Source organism: Copadichromis virginalis, linkage group LG15 (genome assembly GCF_057382275.1).
Source record: "Copadichromis virginalis isolate Kocher_CV1m ecotype Utaka linkage group LG15, C_Virginalis_male_GT1.1, whole genome shotgun sequence".
NCBI lineage: Eukaryota > Metazoa > Chordata > Actinopteri > Cichliformes > Cichlidae > Copadichromis > Copadichromis virginalis.
In genome coordinates, this window is record NC_140632.1 from 19,711,691 (window position 1) to 19,732,700 (window position 21,010).

The 21,010-nt window shown below is 38.7% G+C and overlaps 1 protein-coding gene and 1 long non-coding RNA gene across 2 annotated transcripts; both read left to right on the plus strand.

The window, feature by feature from the left end:
* The first annotated feature begins 1,425 nt into the window (after positions 1-1,425).
* LOC146692300 (uncharacterized) lies at positions 1,426-3,194 on the plus strand. Its single transcript, XR_014915013.1, has 3 exons — positions 1,426-1,734; positions 1,939-2,025; positions 2,726-3,194. It is a non-coding gene; the product is annotated as an uncharacterized LOC146692300 (long non-coding RNA).
* Positions 3,195-16,580: 13,386 nt separating this feature from the next.
* LOC146692301 (uncharacterized) lies at positions 16,581-17,623 on the plus strand. The gene is made up of 2 exons (XM_085432955.1): positions 16,581-16,715; positions 16,805-17,623. Exons 1-2 carry the CDS (start codon positions 16,581-16,583, stop codon positions 17,351-17,353), a joined length of 684 nt encoding a protein of 227 aa, XP_085289081.1. The 3' UTR covers positions 17,354-17,623.
* Positions 17,624-21,010: the final 3,387 nt, after the last annotated feature.

A 21,010-nucleotide genomic window follows, 5' to 3' on the forward strand; every position in this document is an offset into this window, starting at 1 on the left:
GTTACAGGCAGCATAATATTTCCACGGCTTCTCCAGACCCTTTCACGTCTGTCACATGTGCTCAGGGTGAACCTGCTCTCATCTGTGAGAAGCACAGGGCACCAGTGGTGGGTCTGTCAATTCTGGTATTCTATGGCAAGTACCAATCTGGCTTCATGACCTGATTTTTTCTTAGATGTTTATTTCTTAACCAAGCACGCTTTCACCCTAAAACTATGACTTTGACTGTCTCTTATAAATATTTGATGCTACAAGAAATATCTATATTGAAACCAGTTTCCTATAAGCTCAGCTCAATGTGAAAAATTATACTCACTACTCATTATTTATAACGTAATAACAAGAAAACAGAATATACACACATAGCATAGCTTAAAATCTGTTTGTTATATTACATGACATCTGAATTACTGCTGAATTTATTATGTTTTAATGTCTATTCTGCAGTTAGATAGACTGAGCCAATTACAGCTTTGTACAATGAACTGCTGAGCACCATGTCGGTGCAAAGATAGCTCGCTACCTGGCAACATTCATGAACAACAGCGTGAAAAATGGCAGTGCAATGGCGATGGAAGAAATGCAGTGGTTACACATGCATATTACATCTTTAGATATTTTCAGAAAACCACTAAATATTCAGCTTGAAGAATTGATTTATTAGAGATTTGTTGAGGTCAAACCAAACAATCCGTTCACGTGCTGCCAACAGGAAACAAACATGACGTGATGAAAAATGTCGACCAAAGCAAACATTAAAGGAGCGCATGTACAATTTCGGCAGCTTATCACCCAGAGGCAAAGATGTTAAAGTATAAATGCAAAAGTTAAGAGAAAGGTTGACTGAGTTCTTTGTGTAGAGGAGAAGCTTGGGTAAAAAAAAAATCTACTCAGGAAGGCATAATCTCTCAACTGTATTGATGTCTAAAAATATCTAAAAGTGTAACTTTATATATTTTGTTATGTTTAAAAAATGTTCTTAACTTTAAACTAAGCCCAGGTTGTTTCTTATATCTAATATCTTGTTGTTATAACCAAATTGATATGCTAATCAAAAAAAGGAATGCAATAAAATCTATTGAAAACACAGACTTTCATTTCTTTAACTTCTAGTGGAGAAAAAAAATGAAAAGTAAGGTTTATTTGGCTTTAAAAATAAAGAGTTAAAATTATTAGTTTAATGTGACTGCATATTTTTTTAAAGTTATTATGGCTGTTCTGTGCACTGCCAGATCCTTTTGTTAAAAAGATGTAAAACATTATTTATTTGCATATCATCACTTGCTCAGATGCTGCTGTATAGATACTGTATAGGAGTCCGACAGCAATGAATGGCTTTATGCACTTCTTTACTAGATCCAAAGCTACTAGTGCACTGCAGAATCTTTTTTTCTCTGAATCTGGGTGCCTGACAGCAGGGGCGGAGCGTGGGGGTGGCTTACTGGGCTTAAGCCCGGGTTGTTTTGTCAGAAGCCCGGGGTATTTTGGAGTGCAATTTTTTCATAGTTAGATGCCTGGCTGACAACTGTATAAAACAAAAAGTACACACAATATTCGAAGCACATAGTGCACACTGTGGGAATTTACGACTGTGCGTGAATCCCCCCCTGATATTGGTATGATCCAAGCTCAGGCACTAAGCGACTGAGCGAGGGGGCGGGGCAGCTGCTGCCCGTCAGTGCGCTGTTGGAGAGACGGAGCCAGCCATACTAAGGAGAGCTTAAGTTTGACCAGGTACCAAAGCAAATCATTCGTACCATACAAATAATGTAAATATGACGGTGCATCACGAAAGATTGATATCAAACTGATCACTTGACCAATATTACGTTACTTGCTCTTCAAGTGAATCAACAAATGGCGAAATGAAAAGCCGAACAAATGCTATTTTTTTTTTTAGAGATTCTTAGCTTACGTGTGTTTATTTCATATTTTCAGTTCTTACCCTCCCCGACTAAATCGGTTTCAGTTATGTACTGAAATATAAGAATGGACATTAGAGGGTTCTTTCAAAGAAAAACTCAGGTAAATGTTATTTTATATATTATGCTTTGTATGTTGTTCAGTATATTTGTATGCAAAACAAGAGGAATTTCAGTACACAGCAGGATATTCACATTTGTAACCAGATATTTACACTTTAGGGAGAAAACATAAAACATTTTTACTGCACAACATCAATTTAGAGTAAACTTTTGTTTTAGATAAATATTGAAATATCTCTTGAATTAGTTAAATGTCACAATAAAGAGAGACAGAGCTTTCTGTTTTTTATCACTTTCATCAAATTTAGGAGTACATGTACACTAAGTTTATTGTTAATTAATAAGAAAACTCCAGACGATTCCATTCTGAGCTGAAGAAGCTTCTGATAGGTTAGTAGAGTCCATGTGAGTAAATTGGTGGCACAGCTGTGGATGCATATAAGGCAAAACACAGAGCCTGTTTCTGTGACATGGGAAAATCAAGAGATGTCAACCAAAACACCAGGAAAAGAACTGTGGAGCTCCATAAGTGTGGCTCAATTTTGAATACAATTTGGTGCCATTTGCAATTAAGAAATACAGACGATTTCTCTCTTTACTCTTAAAGTTAACAAATATGTTTTTTATATTTATCAATCTAAAAAAAATAAACATTTAGTCTGATTTGATGTTACAATTAAAAAGTGTTTGTGTTTTTATCTGAAGAGTTTGTAAATATCTGTATATTTGATGATTGTCAGCACAAAGAGGGAGAGAGGAACAGAGAGGGAGATGGAGAATGAGGACAGAACAGAGATGAACAAGAGCAGGTGAGACACACATGTTAGTCAAATGGTTGTTTACCAAACGTATCACCGTATCATAGGTACTCATGTATCTCATACCTAGTGTTTCTTTTTAGGTTTGTTATTTTTCAAATTCTATATTTATTAAGTTATGAAGGCTTGTTTGCACAACAAGGCTAAATAATTATATAAACCTTTCTCAATCTAAATATTGTACTTTGGTAAAATTAAAAAATAAATGTAGTGCAGGTCTATGATGATTTTTAGTGCTACTATCATCTAGTTCTGATTCTGGTTCTGTCTTGGTTAAGTCCCAAGTAGTCCTGATTTTGAACTGTTGTAGTCCTGTTTTAATTCTGGATCAGTTCTTGGTCTGGTTGAATTGGGGTTTAGTCCTCGTGTCTTGATACAGCCCTGATTTTGTTCTGCCTTGCTGCTTAATTAAAAACTAGTTTAAGGTGTCCTGCACATGTGATATATATTTTTCCCTATATGAAGTCATTCTTTTTTGAACAAAACTCAAAACAGAGCCAATTAATCTTTCAGTCATTTCTACCCCCCCCCCAAGGGAAAAAAAAATCCCACATGCATACTACCCTTTTGGGCTAAGCCCCTGGTGTTTCAAATGTCTGGCTCCGCCTCTGGCTGACAGTGACTCTGAAATCTCACAAACACACACACACAGTCACATACACAGAGGCTAAGCAGGGAAGCAGTAGGAGCCAGCAGGAGGGAAATGTCAGCACAATGTCAGGGTGTTAGCTTGGCAAGGCACGGCAGGGCTTGCCTCTGAATGTTTCTGAATGTCACCACTCTGGAGGCCAGTGGAGCAAACACACACACACTTAGATCTCAAACAGAGAGAAGAGCAAACAGAGAGAAGAGGGAAATCTGTATTGCCCCGAGGCAGCGGTCACGCCAGGGGAAAATGACCTACAATAAAACGTATCTCACTCCTTTTATAAGGTCATATCTGAATGCCACTCAGTGATTATTAAAAACAATGCAGCAACTTGGGTCATTTGAGTGTGCATGAGCAGATGTGACGTCTGCTACTGAGGTTGTGGAGACACGTGACGTTAACTTGTCAGTAGTTTGGACGTCTGATAATCAATATGGGATCAAATGAATGGGTTCCCTGTGCATAGGTCTGGAGACAGCTAGCTAAAACTTCCTTGTGACTGCCTTGGTTGTAGCATGCTGCTGCAGTCATACTTCAAATGGAAGTGAAGGACTTGTCTACAAACACTGTCCAGCTACTCTCTGAGCTAAAGTGAAATGGAGAATGTTTGCATTCAGCATAAAGGTTGCTTTAAAACATATTTACTGCAGGCTCAGGGACAGCTTTTATTTTGAAAACAAGACTTCTCAATTCCTAGTTTGTGTTACACTAGTTGTACTACCAGTAGGCTAGTAGTTCATCAGTATTTGGAGACAAATATAAAAAGCTGCAGGAAATCTGCTAACAACTAAAAGCAATTAGTAGGTTTTGGTTCAGGAACCAGTCATGAAATACACATTTTCAATCAAAAAGTGGTTGTACCAGGTCCATCATGGTAGAACAACTCTCAAGTAATATGCACACTACTCTGCTAACACTGTAAAAATAAAAAGACTAAAATAAAACAAAAGAGAGAAGTCAGTTGTCTCCGACTCAGAGATCTGTTTAGTAATTCAAATAGCTGCAGTGTTGTGTCCTTTAATATCTCCAAAAAGTGGATTATGTTCATCTAGATTTAACGTTTTCAGTGGGAGAAATGTTTCGTCACTGTGACTTCTTCAGTCTCAGCTGACTGCAAGTTTCCCCAACCTTATAAACAGCACATTTGCATAATGACTGAAACTAGCACCACTAACGAACACTGGGCTGTGAGGTCTGAAGAAGTCACTTGGATGAGTAACTAAATGTTTCTCCCACTGAAAACGTTACATCCAGATGAACACAATCAATTTTTTGGGATTTCTTTACTCGGATGATTGAGTGTGCACCAAGACTCCTTTAAAGTCTGTTTCCTGCTGTGGTAAAACATTTCATTCAAACACGTTTTAGCAGATAGATTTCAAATAGAAACTTTGTTTTCATCCATAATGGTCAAATTAAAGTAGTCACATTACAGCTGTACTTGATATTCAAGTAAGAAAAATGCACAAATCAGTCACAATATTAAAACCACAAGTGCCTAAATTATGTAGGTCCCAGTGTGCTTTCAAATCACATTTAGTGGCTTATTGGTGTGTGCCACTGGCTACTGCTCAGATATAGACCAAAACAAACTAAAACTGCCAGTCTCAAGATCGACTTCATTAAATGAAGTGAAAGAATGTGACACTTCAGTGTCTTATCAGTGTGTTAATTGGCCATTTTGTCAGATGCCACCTGCGTCTTCATCATCCTACACCAGTTATGTCTCAAGCCTTTGAGTGATGGTGAACTGTTTTAGATACTTGGAGTATCTTTAGGACATCCAGTGACCTAGGTGCCAGGAGTCCACTATTTGTGCCCTCCTGGCACATTTTTGTTTGTTCCTTTGTATGCTTTTTTATTTGCTAATTTGTTGTTGTCTTTTACTTGCTGGTTTGATTTTAAAAATCACTTAAGTAGGGTTAGAGTAGATACAAAAAACTACGTGGTTAGGTTTAGGAAAAGGTTTCGGGTAAAATAGCTGAGAAACAATGAGCTGGGTGTGGCAGACCTGTCTCCTTAATGCCACAACCAGGAGCATCAGGTTTGCCATCAAAGTGCGTGTTGCATTTTAAAAGAACCACACAAGACTTTGAATAGAGGCTTGCTAAATTAAATGAAATAAAAACACATGCAAAAGTTGCTGGTGAGGCACTGATATTCCAAAGATAAGACTTTCTGGTATATGCAGACCGAGCCATCAAACCCACTGTCAATACAAAAGTAGTCCCTTAAATAATTAGTTGCAGGTTAAAAATGAATTCAACAAAAAATAAATCTTTTTCCCTCAACCTATCAGTCTTTCAGGTGTTTATCTTGAACCAAAGTCAGAAACAAGGGGTGTTCAGTATTAAAAAGAGATGCCTGTGTGACACAGTAGCTGCTGGTTTTCTTTGTTTCCTGAGACAGTGGTAGTTTATTAAGTTGTCAGCCAGCTAAATCATTCATGAAAACAAAGAAAAAGTTGCAGTGACTTATGACTTATCTATCTCAGAGCTGAGCAAAAAAATAAATAAACACCGTCCTTTGCTCCCTCTCACACACCTACGTCTACAGGCCGGCATTGTGGGAACCACAAGAAGATGTTGTGAGAGATAAATGAGGAAGATAGGCTTGTGTTTGGCTCTGCTGTAGTTGGAAGCTATTCAAAAGGGCAAAACTAAGAGGGCAGATCTTCATTGATCACAATGACCCCCCAGAGACTAAATAGACAATAACTCTTCAACACACACACACACACACACACACACACACACACACACACACACACACACACACTTCTAAAGGTGGTTAAGACAGTAACACTACAAAAGAACTGCATTCAGTGCAGTTTCTAAGTTGCACATAAAAAAACCCCCAAATGGTAGTAATCTCCATTTCTCAAGTCCATTTACCAGACTTGTGAGAACCCTCATCAACAAAAGGTATCATCAAATGTAGTTGATACCTTTTTCAGCCATTTAACACCCAGCTCTTTGAAGAATCACAGACCAGAAAACAATTTTTCAGTTGCAAAACCCACTTGGTTGTCACTGGGCTTAAATTAATTTAATTTCAGTTCTTCCCAGGAATCAGTGCCAAAATACGTTTCTATTCGCCAGGAAAGCACCTGCAGGATTCTGGGCCTCAGTTGTGCTTTTGTGTCCAGGTGCAGCTTTGTGTAGTGTACCACAGGCTTTATAAAGTCAGGTCCAGGACTCCCTCTTCCTGGGCATTAACTCCTGGAATTAAGGAGGATAACAAAGTGTTTCTAGGCCGGTTGAGAAATCTCAGCTTGTCCTGGATCTCCTCAAGGATTTCTTCCTAGCTGGATATGACTAAAACACCTCACCTGGGAGGTGTCCAGGAGAGATCCAGATATCCAGACAACCTCAGCTGGCTCTTTTTGATGTGCAGAATCAATATTGCTCTGAATCTTTCTCATAAAATTGTGCTCCTCTCTCTATGGCTCTAATCCTGAGCCCAGATACCTTCAGAGGAAGCTCATTTGTGCAGCTTAAAATACACAATCTTACCCCTTCAGTCACTGCCCACGGCAAGTGGAGATGGTAGGAATATAAACTGACCAGTAAATCTGTAGCTTCACATATCCACGGTCACCACAGCAGATCACCACAGCATCTGCATAACTACAGTCGCCCGGATCAACAAGGTCCGCGTCAGGTGTTGAGGAACCAGGGCACCCTGACGAGAAGTGGGCTACTGGAACAAGAAGGCATCGGTGGGCAAGAGACGAAAACAGGGCGTTGTTGGAAGGCTACTACGCAAGTAACCCTGGCGGAAGGGGTTACGTGAATAGGATGAGGGACCTATGGATTCTTCGATACCCAACATCCACAATGACGGTGAAACAACTAGTAGCTCAGTGTTCCAACATTCGAAAGAAGGGACTGCTCTCACAGCTAGAGATTGACGAGGTACAACATAAATGCTACGGCAAGGGGGGAGCCAGTACGCCAGGTCAGGGGGGAGATATCATCACCCCCACCCGAGATTGCGATAGGAGAAGGATTGTTGAGTGCGAGAGGAACTGACCTGAAAGATAGGATCATGGCCAAGCTTGAAACCTGGACCCCCCGTAGCTGGTTACCAAGATTACATGAAGTACCCTCAGAAGGTCTGCTAGATGATGTTAATGCAGCACTACGGACGATACCTACAGCCACGATTACCGACACTAACAGCTGATCTACAATACGGCAGCAGTGATCAGTGAGATGCTTGGCTACAAGTTGAACAGCCACAAGGGGCAGTACCCTCCATGGAGAAGGAGGCTAGAGGCTAAGATCAAGGTAGCACGGAGAGAGGTTAGCCAACTATCGGAGTTGCAGAAAGGCGCGATGAGGAAGGTGCCTAAGAACCTATGGAAGCTGTCCATACCTGAGGCCTTGGAAACTGCCAAGCAACGACTCAGCCAGCCGCTCGAGGAGGTACACCAGAGAGATAGAAGGCAAGAGAATAAACCAGCTGTTCTCCACGGAACCAATATGAGAACAGCACCACCAAGGCTGGAGGCAGAACAATACTGGAAGAGCATATGGAAGAAGGATGCAACCCATAACGGCAATGCTCAGTGGCTAGTGGATCTGAGGGCAGACCATCACAGTGGCAGATATATAAACACCCAGCACGCCCCTGCGGGCGGTTTATCCTTCAAGCTCGGGTCCTCTACCAGAGGCCTGGGAGCTTGAGGGTCCTGCGCAGTATCTTAGCTGTTCCCAGGATTGCGCTCTTCTGGACAGAGATCTCCGATGTTGTTCCCGGGATCTGCTGGAGCCACTCGCCTAGCTTGGGAGTCATCGCACCTAGTGCTCCGATTACCACGGGGACCACCGTTACCTATTCATGTAGCGTAGTAGCATTCCAACAACGCCCTGTTTTCGTATCTTGCCCACCGATGCCTTCTTGTTCCAGTAGCCCACTTCTCGTCAGGGTGCCCTGGTTCCTCAACACCTGACGCGGACCTTGTTGATCCGGGCGACGTCCGAGCCGGCATGCCTTCATATTTATCTGTCTCGCTCATGTCTGCGGTAGGCTCGCTTAGCATATATATATATATATGACACCCTGCAGGACCCGGTTGTCAACATGCAGACATGTTGGACCATACACCCTCAAGTATTGAAAAAGTAGCTTAGCAACTGCAGGACCTGAAATCTTGCTTTGTATATTTATTTAGACCCAAACCCAGGCTAGTTAGTTGCTCAGTTAATTTCTGGTTCAATAATATTCTGCAAGATAGCATATGGTGTGAGCTGTGAGATGGAAAAAAATGATTTAGGAGAATTAATTTCCCATTAAATGGCTCTCTAAATTCCAAGAAAAGTCTATTGTACAAATTATTTAAAAAATGTATAACTGTCTCAAAAGCCTGAAGAAGAAAAGACGTACTATTAGCATTTCCTTTTCTAATATACATAGTCACTGTGATTTATGAATGTTGGAGCAGACACTGAAGTTTAAATCTATGGTTTTTCTTCTCTAGTCTCAGACTTTCTTCTTTTGTTTGAAAACTAAATATCCATCAACCTGCTTATGCTTCTATGATTTATTCAGTCTTATTCAGTATTTTCGGGTGTAGTTGTAGTTGGCTGACCTAATTATAAAACATTTTTGTTCATTAATCATGAGACTACTTCAACCTAAATCCTCAAAAAGGTAGACTCACATGGCTTTTTACCCGAGGAAAGCATCTTTGACCTCTAAGACTAGAGCAAAATCATAATGAGCACACTGAGCACACTCTCATTCAGACATAAAAATTTCCATCCAAGAAGAGATGCAAACTCACACAATCTATTGTATTACACAAATGTGCACAGACAAACACACATGCACACAAAGAGAGCACTGAAACAAGTGGCCAGTGATGCAGGCCTTCCACGGAGATCAGTCTGATAATGGAGCATGGCTGTTAAGTCTGGAGATGAGATGATGATTGCCAGACGGCCCAAAAACAAATTAAAGCATTAAAGCCCCAAGCTCATTTCTTTATTAATGCAGCTAAGATGAGATTCTACACTAGCATCCCCAGGCTTCTACCTTTCTACCTATAAAACCCGGAGAGCAGTCAAATGGTGGAAGTGGAAGCTAAATTGGCTAGTCATTCATATGTATATTAGGCTGTTAAGTAGGAATTCTGGAGGGAGGGGAGTGGGGGTGGGGGAGTGGAGTGTTTCAGTTTGCCATCTTGGGGAGAAATCAACACACATGGGTGTATGTCCTTTGTTGCTGACATTTATTGATAAAAACAGTACAAAAAACCAACCATTTGTACACATATTTACAAATAATTCAACATTGTCAGCAATCACTCACAATCCTGGCACTGCCATGGTACCTGTAGTCTGCATTTACCACATGTGTATCTTTTGCAGTGAACACATCGCACAGTGGCCTGATTGTGTGGATGCCTTAATAGGCATCCACACTATTGAGTTCCTGTTTCTCTTTATTCTTTATTATTCCGGGTGTTTCCGTACACTTTTCGCCGTGGATCTACTTCCACAATTTTTGTGCTATTTTCACCGTTCAAACTCTAAACTGTTCTGCTCTTTCTGCTAATGCCGGCTATGACTTTTGGTGTTTATTACTGTTATACTTTTTAAAATATTACACTTTTTTCCTTTAATTTGTCCCATTGAAATGAATGGGAAACTTCCACAATTCTGCTAAAACTTTCTTGTCTTTGAAACTTAACTACTGCCTCATACTTTCACCTAGAAACTCCATTCAAACTTTAAAATGTTCTCAAATGATTTGGCTATTCCTGTATGATTCAACTTTTTCAGATCTTCTACCGTTTTAATCTTATCCCTCTTTGAGTTTTCAGTTGCAAAATTGTGATTTTTCAGAAAATACATGCGTTGCTATGGTTGCTATGCAATTAACTCAGAGGGGACAGTGAAACTGTTTGAATTTTCTCTTCATGTCCAAACAACTTCTTGCTACTCGCTCAATTTCCACTCAAGCCCCACAAATTATACATCAAAACGTAGGTATTTTTGCTGGCTTTCAGAAAATATCCCTATCATTGTTGTGGGACTCATAGATATTTTGCAAATCTCCTCAGAGTAACACAAAGTCAGAAAACTCTCCATATAAACTCAATGGAGAGTTTGTTCAAAATCACCGCTGGATTTCTGTAATGAGAGGCATTTTCAAATTGTCATATCTCCTTAACGAAGCAAAGTTAAGACATGAGGCTTGTCCCCGTATATGTTCAGACACTCCTGACGCTCACAATTCAAGAATTTCTTTCTCACCTATTACCGTTCTGAAATGAGTTGGACTTGTTTGAGGGTAGGAAATTTGTCCCTCGCTCAGATTTCATCAGATTTCAATTTCTGGAAATGAGGCACTTTTTTCTCTCGTCATATCTTTTTGATGGATTTCCACAGAGCCCTGAAAATTTCCATGACTGTTCACCAAAGCCTGCTGTTTCTTACGGTGAAAGAATGATTTTGATGCTCCATATAGATTTAGAGTTACCAAAGGTTGTTTGAGCACAAGTCAAGGCAGTTTTTGCTTCGCCTCTACTCAGTTACAGTGTATTACAAGTCATATATCTTTAATAATTTATGTTTTATCTCTGAATTATGAAGACCTGAAGATTCCCCCATCTCTTCTGAATAAAACGATGCCTGAATGACCGTTCTAGCCTCTACGGTTAGGAAATTATGGCCATTTGTTCGAGTGGAATCCTGAATGTCAGAAATACACTGAAGAAAACTCACACCTCTCTCTGTCTGTGTGTGTAAGGGCTGACTACAGCAGGTGCAGCTAATTTAACTGACCTACATATACCAAGCCCAGACTCTCCACAGCTCCTGTTCCCTTTACTGTCTGTGTATGTGTGTCTGTGTATCAGTATTTCTCCTATGTTTAAGTATTACTCCTCAATCATAGTATTTCTGCTAAAACAAAGTACTTCTGCTACATCTTAGTACTTCTGCTAAATCATAGTATTTTTGCTAAATCATAGTATTTTTGCAAAATCATGGTATTTGTGCAAAATCATGGTTTTGAGGCCAAATCATAATATTTCTGTTATTTTATAATATATGTGCTGAATATATTATATGTGCCAAATCATAGTATTTATCCCAAATTATAGTATTTATGCCAAATTACAGTATTTCTGCTAAAAAGCAGAAATAGTCCTTTTTAGCAGGAATTTCTGCCAAAAGATAGTATTTATGTTAAAACATAGTATTTCTGCTAAATCAGAGTATTCCTGCCAAATCATAGTATTTGTACTGAAACATAGTACTTCTGCCCAATCATAGTATTTGTACTGAATGATAGTACTTGTGCCAAATCATAGTATTTGTTCCAAAGCATTGTATTTGTATGGAGTCATAGTATTTCTTCTAAATCATAGTATTTCAATCAAATCTCAGTAGTTGTTGTTAAAACGAAGTATTATTGCCAAATCATAGTATTTGAACCCAATCATAGTATTTCTGCTAAATCATAGCATTTGTGCCAAATCATGGTATTTGTGCAAAAACATAGTATGTCTGAAAAACCATAGTATATCTCTTATGTTATAGTATTACTACTAAGGCATAGTACTTGTGCCAAATCATAGTTAATGTTGCACATCATAGTATTGGAACCAAAACATAGTATTTGTCCCAAAGCATCGTATTTGTATGGAGTAATAGTATTTCTTCTAAATCATAGTATTACAATCAAATCTCAGTAGTTGTGTTAAAATGCAGTATTATTGCCAAATCATAGTATTTGTACCCAATCATAGTATTTTTGCCATGTCATCGTATTTGTGCCGAATCATGGTATTTTTGCCAAATCGTGGTATTTGTGCCCAATTAATAATTCTGTTATGTTATAGTATTACTACTAAGTCATAGTATTTCTGCGTTGTTATAGTATTTGTGCTAAAACGTAGTATCTCTGCCAAGTCATAGAATTAATGCAATTTCATAGTTTTTTTAGGAAATCTGTTATGTTATAGTATTACTACTAAGTCATAGTATTTCTGCCAAAACATAGTATTTGTGCCAAAGCATCGTATTTGTATGGAGTCATAGTATTTCTTCTAAATCATAGTATTTCAATCAAATCTTAGTAGTTGTTGTTAAAACGCAGTATTATTGCCAAATCATAGTATTTGTACCCATTCATAGTATTTCTGCTAAATCATAGCATTTGTTCCAAATCATGGTATTTGTGCAAAAACATAGTATGTCTGCAAAACCATAGTATATCTCTTATGTTATAGTATTACTACTAAGGCATAGTATTTCTGCCAAATCATAGTATTTGTACTGAATCATAGTACTTGTGCCAACTCATAGTATTTGTTGCACATCATAGTATTGGAACCAAAACATAGTATTTGTCTCAAAGCATCGTATTTGTATGGAGTAATAGTATTTCTTCTAAATCATAGTATTTCAATCAAATCTCAGTAGTTGTGTTAAAATGTAGTATTATTGCCAAATCATAGTATTTGTACCCAATCATAGTATTTTTGCCAAATCGTGGTATTTGTGCCCAATTAATAATTCTGTTATGTTATAGTATTACTACTAAGTTGTAGAATATCTGTTATGTTATAGTGTATCTGCGAAATATAGTATGTGTGCCAAATCATAGTATTTATACCAAATCACAGTATCTGTGCTAAAACATAGTATTTCTGCCATATTGTGGTATTTGTGGGAGAACATTGAACTGTTATGTTATAGTATTACTACTAAGTCATAGTATTTCTGCGTTGTTATAGTATTTGTGCTAAAACGTAGTATCTCTGCCAAGTCATAGAATTAATGCAATTTCATAGTTTTTTTTAGGAAATCTGTTATGTTATAGTATTACTACTAAGTCATAGTATTTCTGCCAAATCATAGTATTTGTGCCAAATTACAGTATTTCTGCTAAAACGCAGAAATACTACCTTTTAGCAGGAATTTCTACCAAAAGATAGTACTTCTGCTAATTCAGAGTATTTCTGCCAAATCAGAGTATTTCTGCCAAATCATAGTATTTGTTGCACATCATAGTATTTGAACCAAAACATAGTATTTATGCCAAAGCATCGTATTTGTATGGAGTAATAGTATTTCTTCTAAATCATAGTATTTCAATCAAATCTCAGTAGTTGTGTTAAAACACAGTATTATTGCCAAATCACAGTATTTCTGCCAAATCATAGTATTCCTTCAAAATCATAGTACTACTGCAATTTCATAGTATTTGAGCAAAATCATAGTATATGTGCAAAAACATTGCATTTCTGCAAAATCACAGTATATCTGTTATTTTATAGTATTACTACTAAGGCATAGTATTGCTGCCAAATCATAGTATTTGTACTAAATCATAGTACTTGTGCCAAATCATAGTATTTGTTGCACATCATAGTATTGGAATCAAAACATAGTATTTGTCCCAAAGCATCGTATTTGTATGGAGTAATAGTATTTCTTCTAAATCATAGTATTTCAATCAAATCTCAGTAGTTGTGTTAAAATGCAGTATTATTGCCAAATCATAGTATTTGTACCATGTCATCGTATTTGTGCCGAATCATGGTATTTTTGCCAAATCGTGGTATTTGTGCCCAATTAATAATTCTGTTATGTTATAGTATTACTACTAAGTCGTAGAATATCTGTTATGTTATTGTGTATCTGCGGAATATAGTATGTGTGCCAAATCATAGTATTTATACCAAATCACAGTATCTGTGCTAAAACATAGTATTTCTGCCATATTGTGGTATTTGTGCAAGAACATTGAACTGTTATGTTATAGTATTACTACTAAGTCATAGTATTTCTGCGTTGTTATAGTATTTGTGCTAAAACGTAGTATCTCTGCCAAGTCATAGAATTACTGCAATTTCATAGTTTTTTTTAGGAAATCTGTTATGTTATAGTATTACTACTCAGTCATAGTATTTCTGCCAAATCATAGTATTTGTGTGAATTTGTATACTGTATTATCACTGTATTATGTAGTGGCTAAGTAGGGGCTGTTTACTAAGTGCATCAGTGTAAATAGGTCATCTCTTGTGTTGGAGTGCCCTCTTGTGGCGCCTTTTGGGTAGCGCCTTAGTAAACGGGAACCCTGTAAAAAGTGGCATCAGACTGATTTGTAGTGGAGGAATTTGTTGCCAGTTTTCTTAATCTTTAATCTGTATGCATGTTGTAATGCATACCCTGTTCTTAATCATAGAAACCACACCATATCACCTCTCCACATCCTCCTACTGTATGCCATACCTCCCTGTACCATCCATCTGACTGCAATAAACTCCACCTGTGGTAATCTAATCCCTGGATGTCAGCCTCTCCTTCTGACCGAGGATAGTTATAGTATTTGAGCCAAATCATAGTATTTGTGCTAAAACATAGTATTTCTTCCAAATCATAGTATAAATGCACAATAAAGGTTCTTGAGCCACATCAGTGTTTGTGCCAAATCTTAGTATTTCTTCTAAATCCTAGTAATTCTGCTCAATGATAGAATTTCTGCTATGCTGTAGTACTTTTTTCCTAGATTGTAGTACTTCTGCTAAGTCAAAGTATTTCATGTAAATCATAGTATTTCTACCAAGTCCCAGTGTTTCTGCTAAATCATAAATAAGGTTTTAGTACAAATTGTATGATTTGGCAGAACTTTCTGTGTTCCAGCACAAATGCTATGATTTGGCAGGAAAAAAATATTATTTAGTATAAATACTAAGTTTTAGCAGAAATACTATGTTTAAACTTTAAAAAATTCTGCTATTTCTGATGATGTGTGTTATGACTTTTGACCATTGAAATGAATGGTGGTCACATTATCAATGTGGTCACTGATTTTGCATGATGGGCTGAGCTGTGTTTTAGCTCAGTGAGATAAGCATCCGTTCTCAGACTGGGAGGCCTGGGTTCAAATCCAGCTTATGGCAACATTTCTTTCACTTAACAGTTAAACTATTTTTTAACTCTTTTCAACACAAATTTCATCTTTTTCACCCCTTTTCAGCAAAATTTTCAGTTTTTTTAACCCCTTATCAGCACAAATCCAAACCTTTTCAGCTCTTTTTCAGCAAAAACCTCTTTTCAGCAGAATTCTGCTCATTCACCTCTTTTCAGCAGAAATTCTGCTGATTGAACTCTTTTCAGCAGAATTTTCACCTCTTTTTTTTACCCAAATTCTGCTTATTCACCTCTTCTGATAAATTTTCAGCCTTTCCACCTCTTATCAGCACAATTCTCAGCAGCTTCTGCTCATTTCAGCACAATTGTCAATCTCTCCACCTCTTCTTTGTGAGAAAGTGTTTGGCTCAGTGAGCTAAATAGCTGCCCTTTGACCAGGAGGTCCAGGTTCAAATCCTGCTCAGGGCAGCTTTTTTTTTTTTTTTTTTTCAACTTTTTCAGCTTTTTTCAGCAGACATCTGCAGCGTTAAGGCATCCACACTGCATTTTCGCAGGAAATGCACATTTTTTCTAGTTTTTCTTGCATTTGTGTTTGACCTGACACGTGGCTCTTTTTCCAGGGCTAGGTGTGGAGGGTTCTGCCTGAAGCAACTGATCTTTTCTTGCCTTCTTCGCAGCTACATGAGAGTGAGCCAACTCTGTTGCAAGCGCCACCAGGAAGTCCACCCGTCTTTCCTTCGTCCCGGTGCATGCTTGATACAGCACATGTGCATTCAGTGCTGCCATGTCAATCATGTTATAAAACACGGCGACTGGCCAGCGCCGTGTTCCTTTGCGGACAGTGTACTCCCGAACCATCTGGTCCATCACATCCACGCCACACTTTGTTTTGTTGTAAAGGGTGACAGTGTTTGGCTTCCTTTTGGTGGTGTTATCAGTCTGAACCACGCTGTGCATGCTGCTAAGAATATAGACTGTCTTCTTCCGTTTGGCCGCATACGCCGTCAGCGTGGCAGCAGAGGTTGAAAACACCTAAGAAATAAGATAAATTGTTATTTTCATAGCCCTTTTACACACAATGAAACACATAAACATAGAACCACAAAAGACCTGCAACATACCTGAGTGGTGAATACATTGCGATCTGTCTGTCTAGTGGATTGAGGAATTTCCCTGCGAATCCTGTTGACTGTGCCGAGGATGGTGGAACCATTCCTAGACAAGGGCAGAAATGTTACCACGGACGCTTTCACTGGCACAAAAACTTCTTAGACGGAAAACCACCATCCTCGGCACAGTCAACAGGATTCGCAGGGAAATTCCTCAATCCACTAGACAGACAGATCGCAATGTATTCACCACTCAGGTATGTTGCAGGTCTTTTGTGGTTCTATGTTTATGTGTTTCATTGTGTGTAAAAGGGCTATGAAAATAACAATTTATCTTATTTCTTAGGTGTTTTCAACCTCTGCTGCCACGCTGACGGCGTATGCGGCCAAACGGAAGAAGACAGTCTATATTCTTAGCAGCATGCACAGCGTGGTTCAGACTGATAACACCACCAAAAGGAAGCCAAACACTGTCACCCTTTACAACAAAACAAAGTGTGGCGTGGATGTGATGGACCAGATGGTTCGGGAGTACACTGTCCGCAAAGGAACACGGCGCTGGCCAGTCGCCGTGTTTTATAACATGATTGACATGGCAGCACTGAATGCACATGTGCTGTATCAAGCATGCACCGGGACGAAGGAAAGACGGGTGGACTTCCTGGTGGCGCTTGCAACAGAGTTGGCTCACTCTCATGTAGCTGCGAAGAAGGCAAGAAAAGATCAGTTGCTTCGGGCAGAACCCTCCACACCTAGCCCTGGAAAAAGAGCCACGTGTCAGGTCAAACACAAATGCAAGAAAAATCAGGCCACTGTGCGATGTGTTCACTGCAAAAGATACACATGTGGTAAATGCAGACTACAGGTACCATGGCAGTGCCAGGATTGTGAGTGATTGCTGACAATGTTGAATTATTTGTAAATATGTGTACAAATGGTTGGTTTTTTGTACTGTTTTTATCAATAAATGTCAGCAACAAAGGACATACACCCATGTGTGTTGATTTCTCCCCAAGATGGCAAACTGAAACACTCCACTCCCCCACCCCCACTCCCCTCCCTCCAGAATTCCTACTTAACAGCCTAATATACATATGAATGACTAGCCAATTTAGCTTCCACTTCCACCATTTGACTGCTCTCCGGGTTTTATAGGTAGGAATCCCTAAAATGATGGCTCGCGGGGGTTTAAGTGTAGATGAATGATTAGCCACTCCAGGGTTTCTTAAAATTCACCCAAACCTGACTGGAGCAGAGATTTCAAGGGCTGTTAGATCTGAAAACAGATGCTTAAAATTGTGTTTCAACACATTGTGCTCAGCTCAATTTAACTTTAGAGACACTTAACTGTTCGGAAGACTGCATAAAGACGGTAGGTTATATACCCAGAGTCTGGTTAAATTGAATGCTGTTTTATCAGATTATACGGGGAGGATTTTAAGTAGCATTTATTTCTTTTCTTTCTATATACGTGATTTTAAAAATAGCACACTCTTTGAGTTGTATTAATTCATTTAGTGGTTATTATTAGTACAACAGAAGTGCATGGATGCAGGCTGACTTAAAAACCACATAGTTTAGCCAAGTAAGCAAAACTTTAGTTCAGTGGCATTCTATCGCAACAAGCAAGGCAAGCAGTGCTTGCTTTGTCACATTAAAACATGCCAAAGTAAAGCGATCTCCCTCCTTTCATCTCAAGCAGCCCCTTGCTTGTTTCCATCCATCTTTTCCATTATTGCCATCTTGTGGCTGCAGTTGGCTATTGTTGCTGGAAGTGCCGCTTGTTTTATAGTTATAGAAGACTGTAGCTCTTTCCATTTTCAAGTTGTGGCTATCTGCTATTAACATTGACTGAAGATGGGAAAGAAAATATTTACAAACAAGCTGTGTTATTGATTTTAATTAGAAATTAGTCAGCAGACAGCCTGCTGGAGGCATTTCTCAACCAGGCAAAACCTAGTGGTGCATCATTTTATTACATTTCTTTTAAGAGTGTTTTCTTGCATGTAAAAACAATTCTACTATTGAATTAAATTCTACTATATTGGACAACTATTAGAATCTTTTACACGGACAATGATTTTTTTTTTGTTACCTTTCTTTGCTGTAAATAACACTGACATTGCAATCTGATTTCTGTTAGGTTTTTTGTTTTGTTGTTTTATCTTTTATCACTCTCTTTTTAAAATTTTGGTTGCAAAACAAAATGGTAATTAAAAAAAAAAGAAAAAGCTACTCTTTAAGGCTTTAGGGCTGCCATGATTAGTCGACTATCAAAATCGTCGACGACTGATTTAATAGTCGACGCGTCGTTTGAAGCTTTGTAAGATCACAAAAGACGCAGGAATAAGTAGTAGGATTTAAGAGTGTAATAACGGACTGAAACAGAAGATGGCAGCAATGCATGTACAAGGATGCCAGCTGCCGTTAAACCCCGAGGAAGAAGAAGCTCTGTCCCAGAATTCATAGCGCAGCCCTGTGTTAGGTGCGGGCTGTGTGCGGACAGAGATAAGACCCAAGGTGCAGACTCCAGAGACAGATGTGAACTCAAAACCGCTTTAATGTTAAACTCAAATATAACATAACTGGAAACAATCAAAATAAACTAACACCAGAGGACTGACAGAACACACAGCTTGGTAAACGGTAGATCGCGACACGGACACAGAGAAACACAGGGCTTAAATACACAGACGGAGCAATCAGGGAATGAATAACAGGAGGGAAACACAGCTGGGGCAAATCAGAACTGACGAGACAAAAGGAAGCGTAAACTGAACACACTGAGATAAGACAGAGACCTTCAAAGTAAAACAGGAAACACATAACACAGACTCACATGCAGGCACTACAGAGGGAACAGAGACGTGGGACCAGGGCAGACACAAACACTGACTGAACACGGGGATATAGGAACTAAGGATACACAGAGACGCGAACTAGACAAGGGGATACAGGTGATAGGGGAGACAGAGCAACTAAAGAAGACAGAGACATAAACCATAAGACAGAACTCAAAGAAACCAAAGACTAAAAAGTATAAATAATATAATAAACTCAAATACCCTGGGTCAACGACCCAGGCATCCTAACACCCTGCTCAGTTTCCAACAATGGCGGCAGCTAGTTAGTTTTAATATTACTCTTATTATTCTTTCTGGGTCACAAAATAAACGTTTAACATATTTTCAGGCGAGAATGTAGCTGTGTAAACCTCAAATATCTGCTCAGTTTATCAAGACACCACATATTTTCAAAAGCGCTCCGACGTTTTCGGAGACGTCTGTTACCCACTAGCTCGATAGCTAGCCTGGGGCAAGGCTCACTATAGAGCCCGTGAGAACACCGGACTCCCGGCAAATCGTTTTCAAACCCACCGCCGTCTTTCGCTACTCAGGTTAAATATATATGAGTCACTTAGATAACTTAAAAATGTTATTGTTTGGCTTTTTTTTTATGTTTTTTGTTCCTGAGTAAATCAGTTTGGCTGAGATTAAAGTTATAGTTTTTACACAGCTGAATAAACGCCAAGCAGACAACTGATTATCAGAAGTGTGAGATGCTCGAGAATATACTCCGGTGTCCCGTTATTTAAGATAGCAAGGAGTTTATTAAAACTCGATCCAACACAGCTGATTTAAATGGCTAAATTACCTCCTCTCCAGAGGCCTGGAAATGAACTAATCATTTGATTCAGGTGTGTTGACCCAGGGTGAGATCTAAAACTTGCAGGACATTGGCGCATGTGTCACCCCTCCTTTAAGTCATGCTGTAAATGAATGAATGTCACAGAAAAAGGTAAACTTATGTCCATTTACTCACACATAACAAAAGAAAATATTTCATGACTATTTCTTGTTTTGCCATGAGACTAGGTTGTTTTGTAATTCTAAAATAAATGCTCACATGAAAGCTGCATATATATCATTTGGCAGTAATCCCAAGATTATTATGAGACTGATCAGCTTCCAGACAGCAGATGTGACGCTATGGCCGTATCAAGCAGAACAAAACACATCTGAATGCAAGCTGCAAATGAGGTCTTAGTCAGTGTATGTATAATCGAGTGTTCAGCCTCTGCTTACAAATTGATGATGAGCACATTGTGATCACATATTTTTGTCAGTAAACAAGGGAGTCAACTGCCTAAACCCGGAGCTACAACAGTATCCCTGCATTTAACACCATCATTATTCCCACGTCTTTCCAGCCTGAATACACAGTGTACTAGAATATCTCTCTGCAACCCGTCAGCTTAGACGTGTATGGTTTTTAGCACTGTTACTTTAGATATAAAATAATAAACTATTTATATGAGTGGCATGAAACTAAAGATCCACTCTGTATATTTCTCCCAGTGGTTAATTCACTCTTTACATAATTTATTCACCCACTGACTGCATTTTGGTCACACAATTTATTTGTCCATTAATATTAAAAACATTTGTCCATAGCAGAGAAGTATGGTCTGTGAGAATGTCAGTTGCATATAATATCTGTACTTTCAAGCATGCACACATTAATGTGATAAATCCATGTGTCCAAGCTTCTA

Excerpts from the sequence above, each read along its gene's own strand:
- LOC146692301 (XM_085432955.1), top strand. The coding sequence starts at position 16,581 with ATGTTACCACGGACGCTTTCACTGGCACAAAAACTTCTTAGACGGAAA. Across the intron at positions 16,716-16,804 it reads GCAATGTATTCACCACTCAG|GTGTTTTCAACCTCTGCTGC; the intron begins GTATGTTGCAGG and ends CTTATTTCTTAG.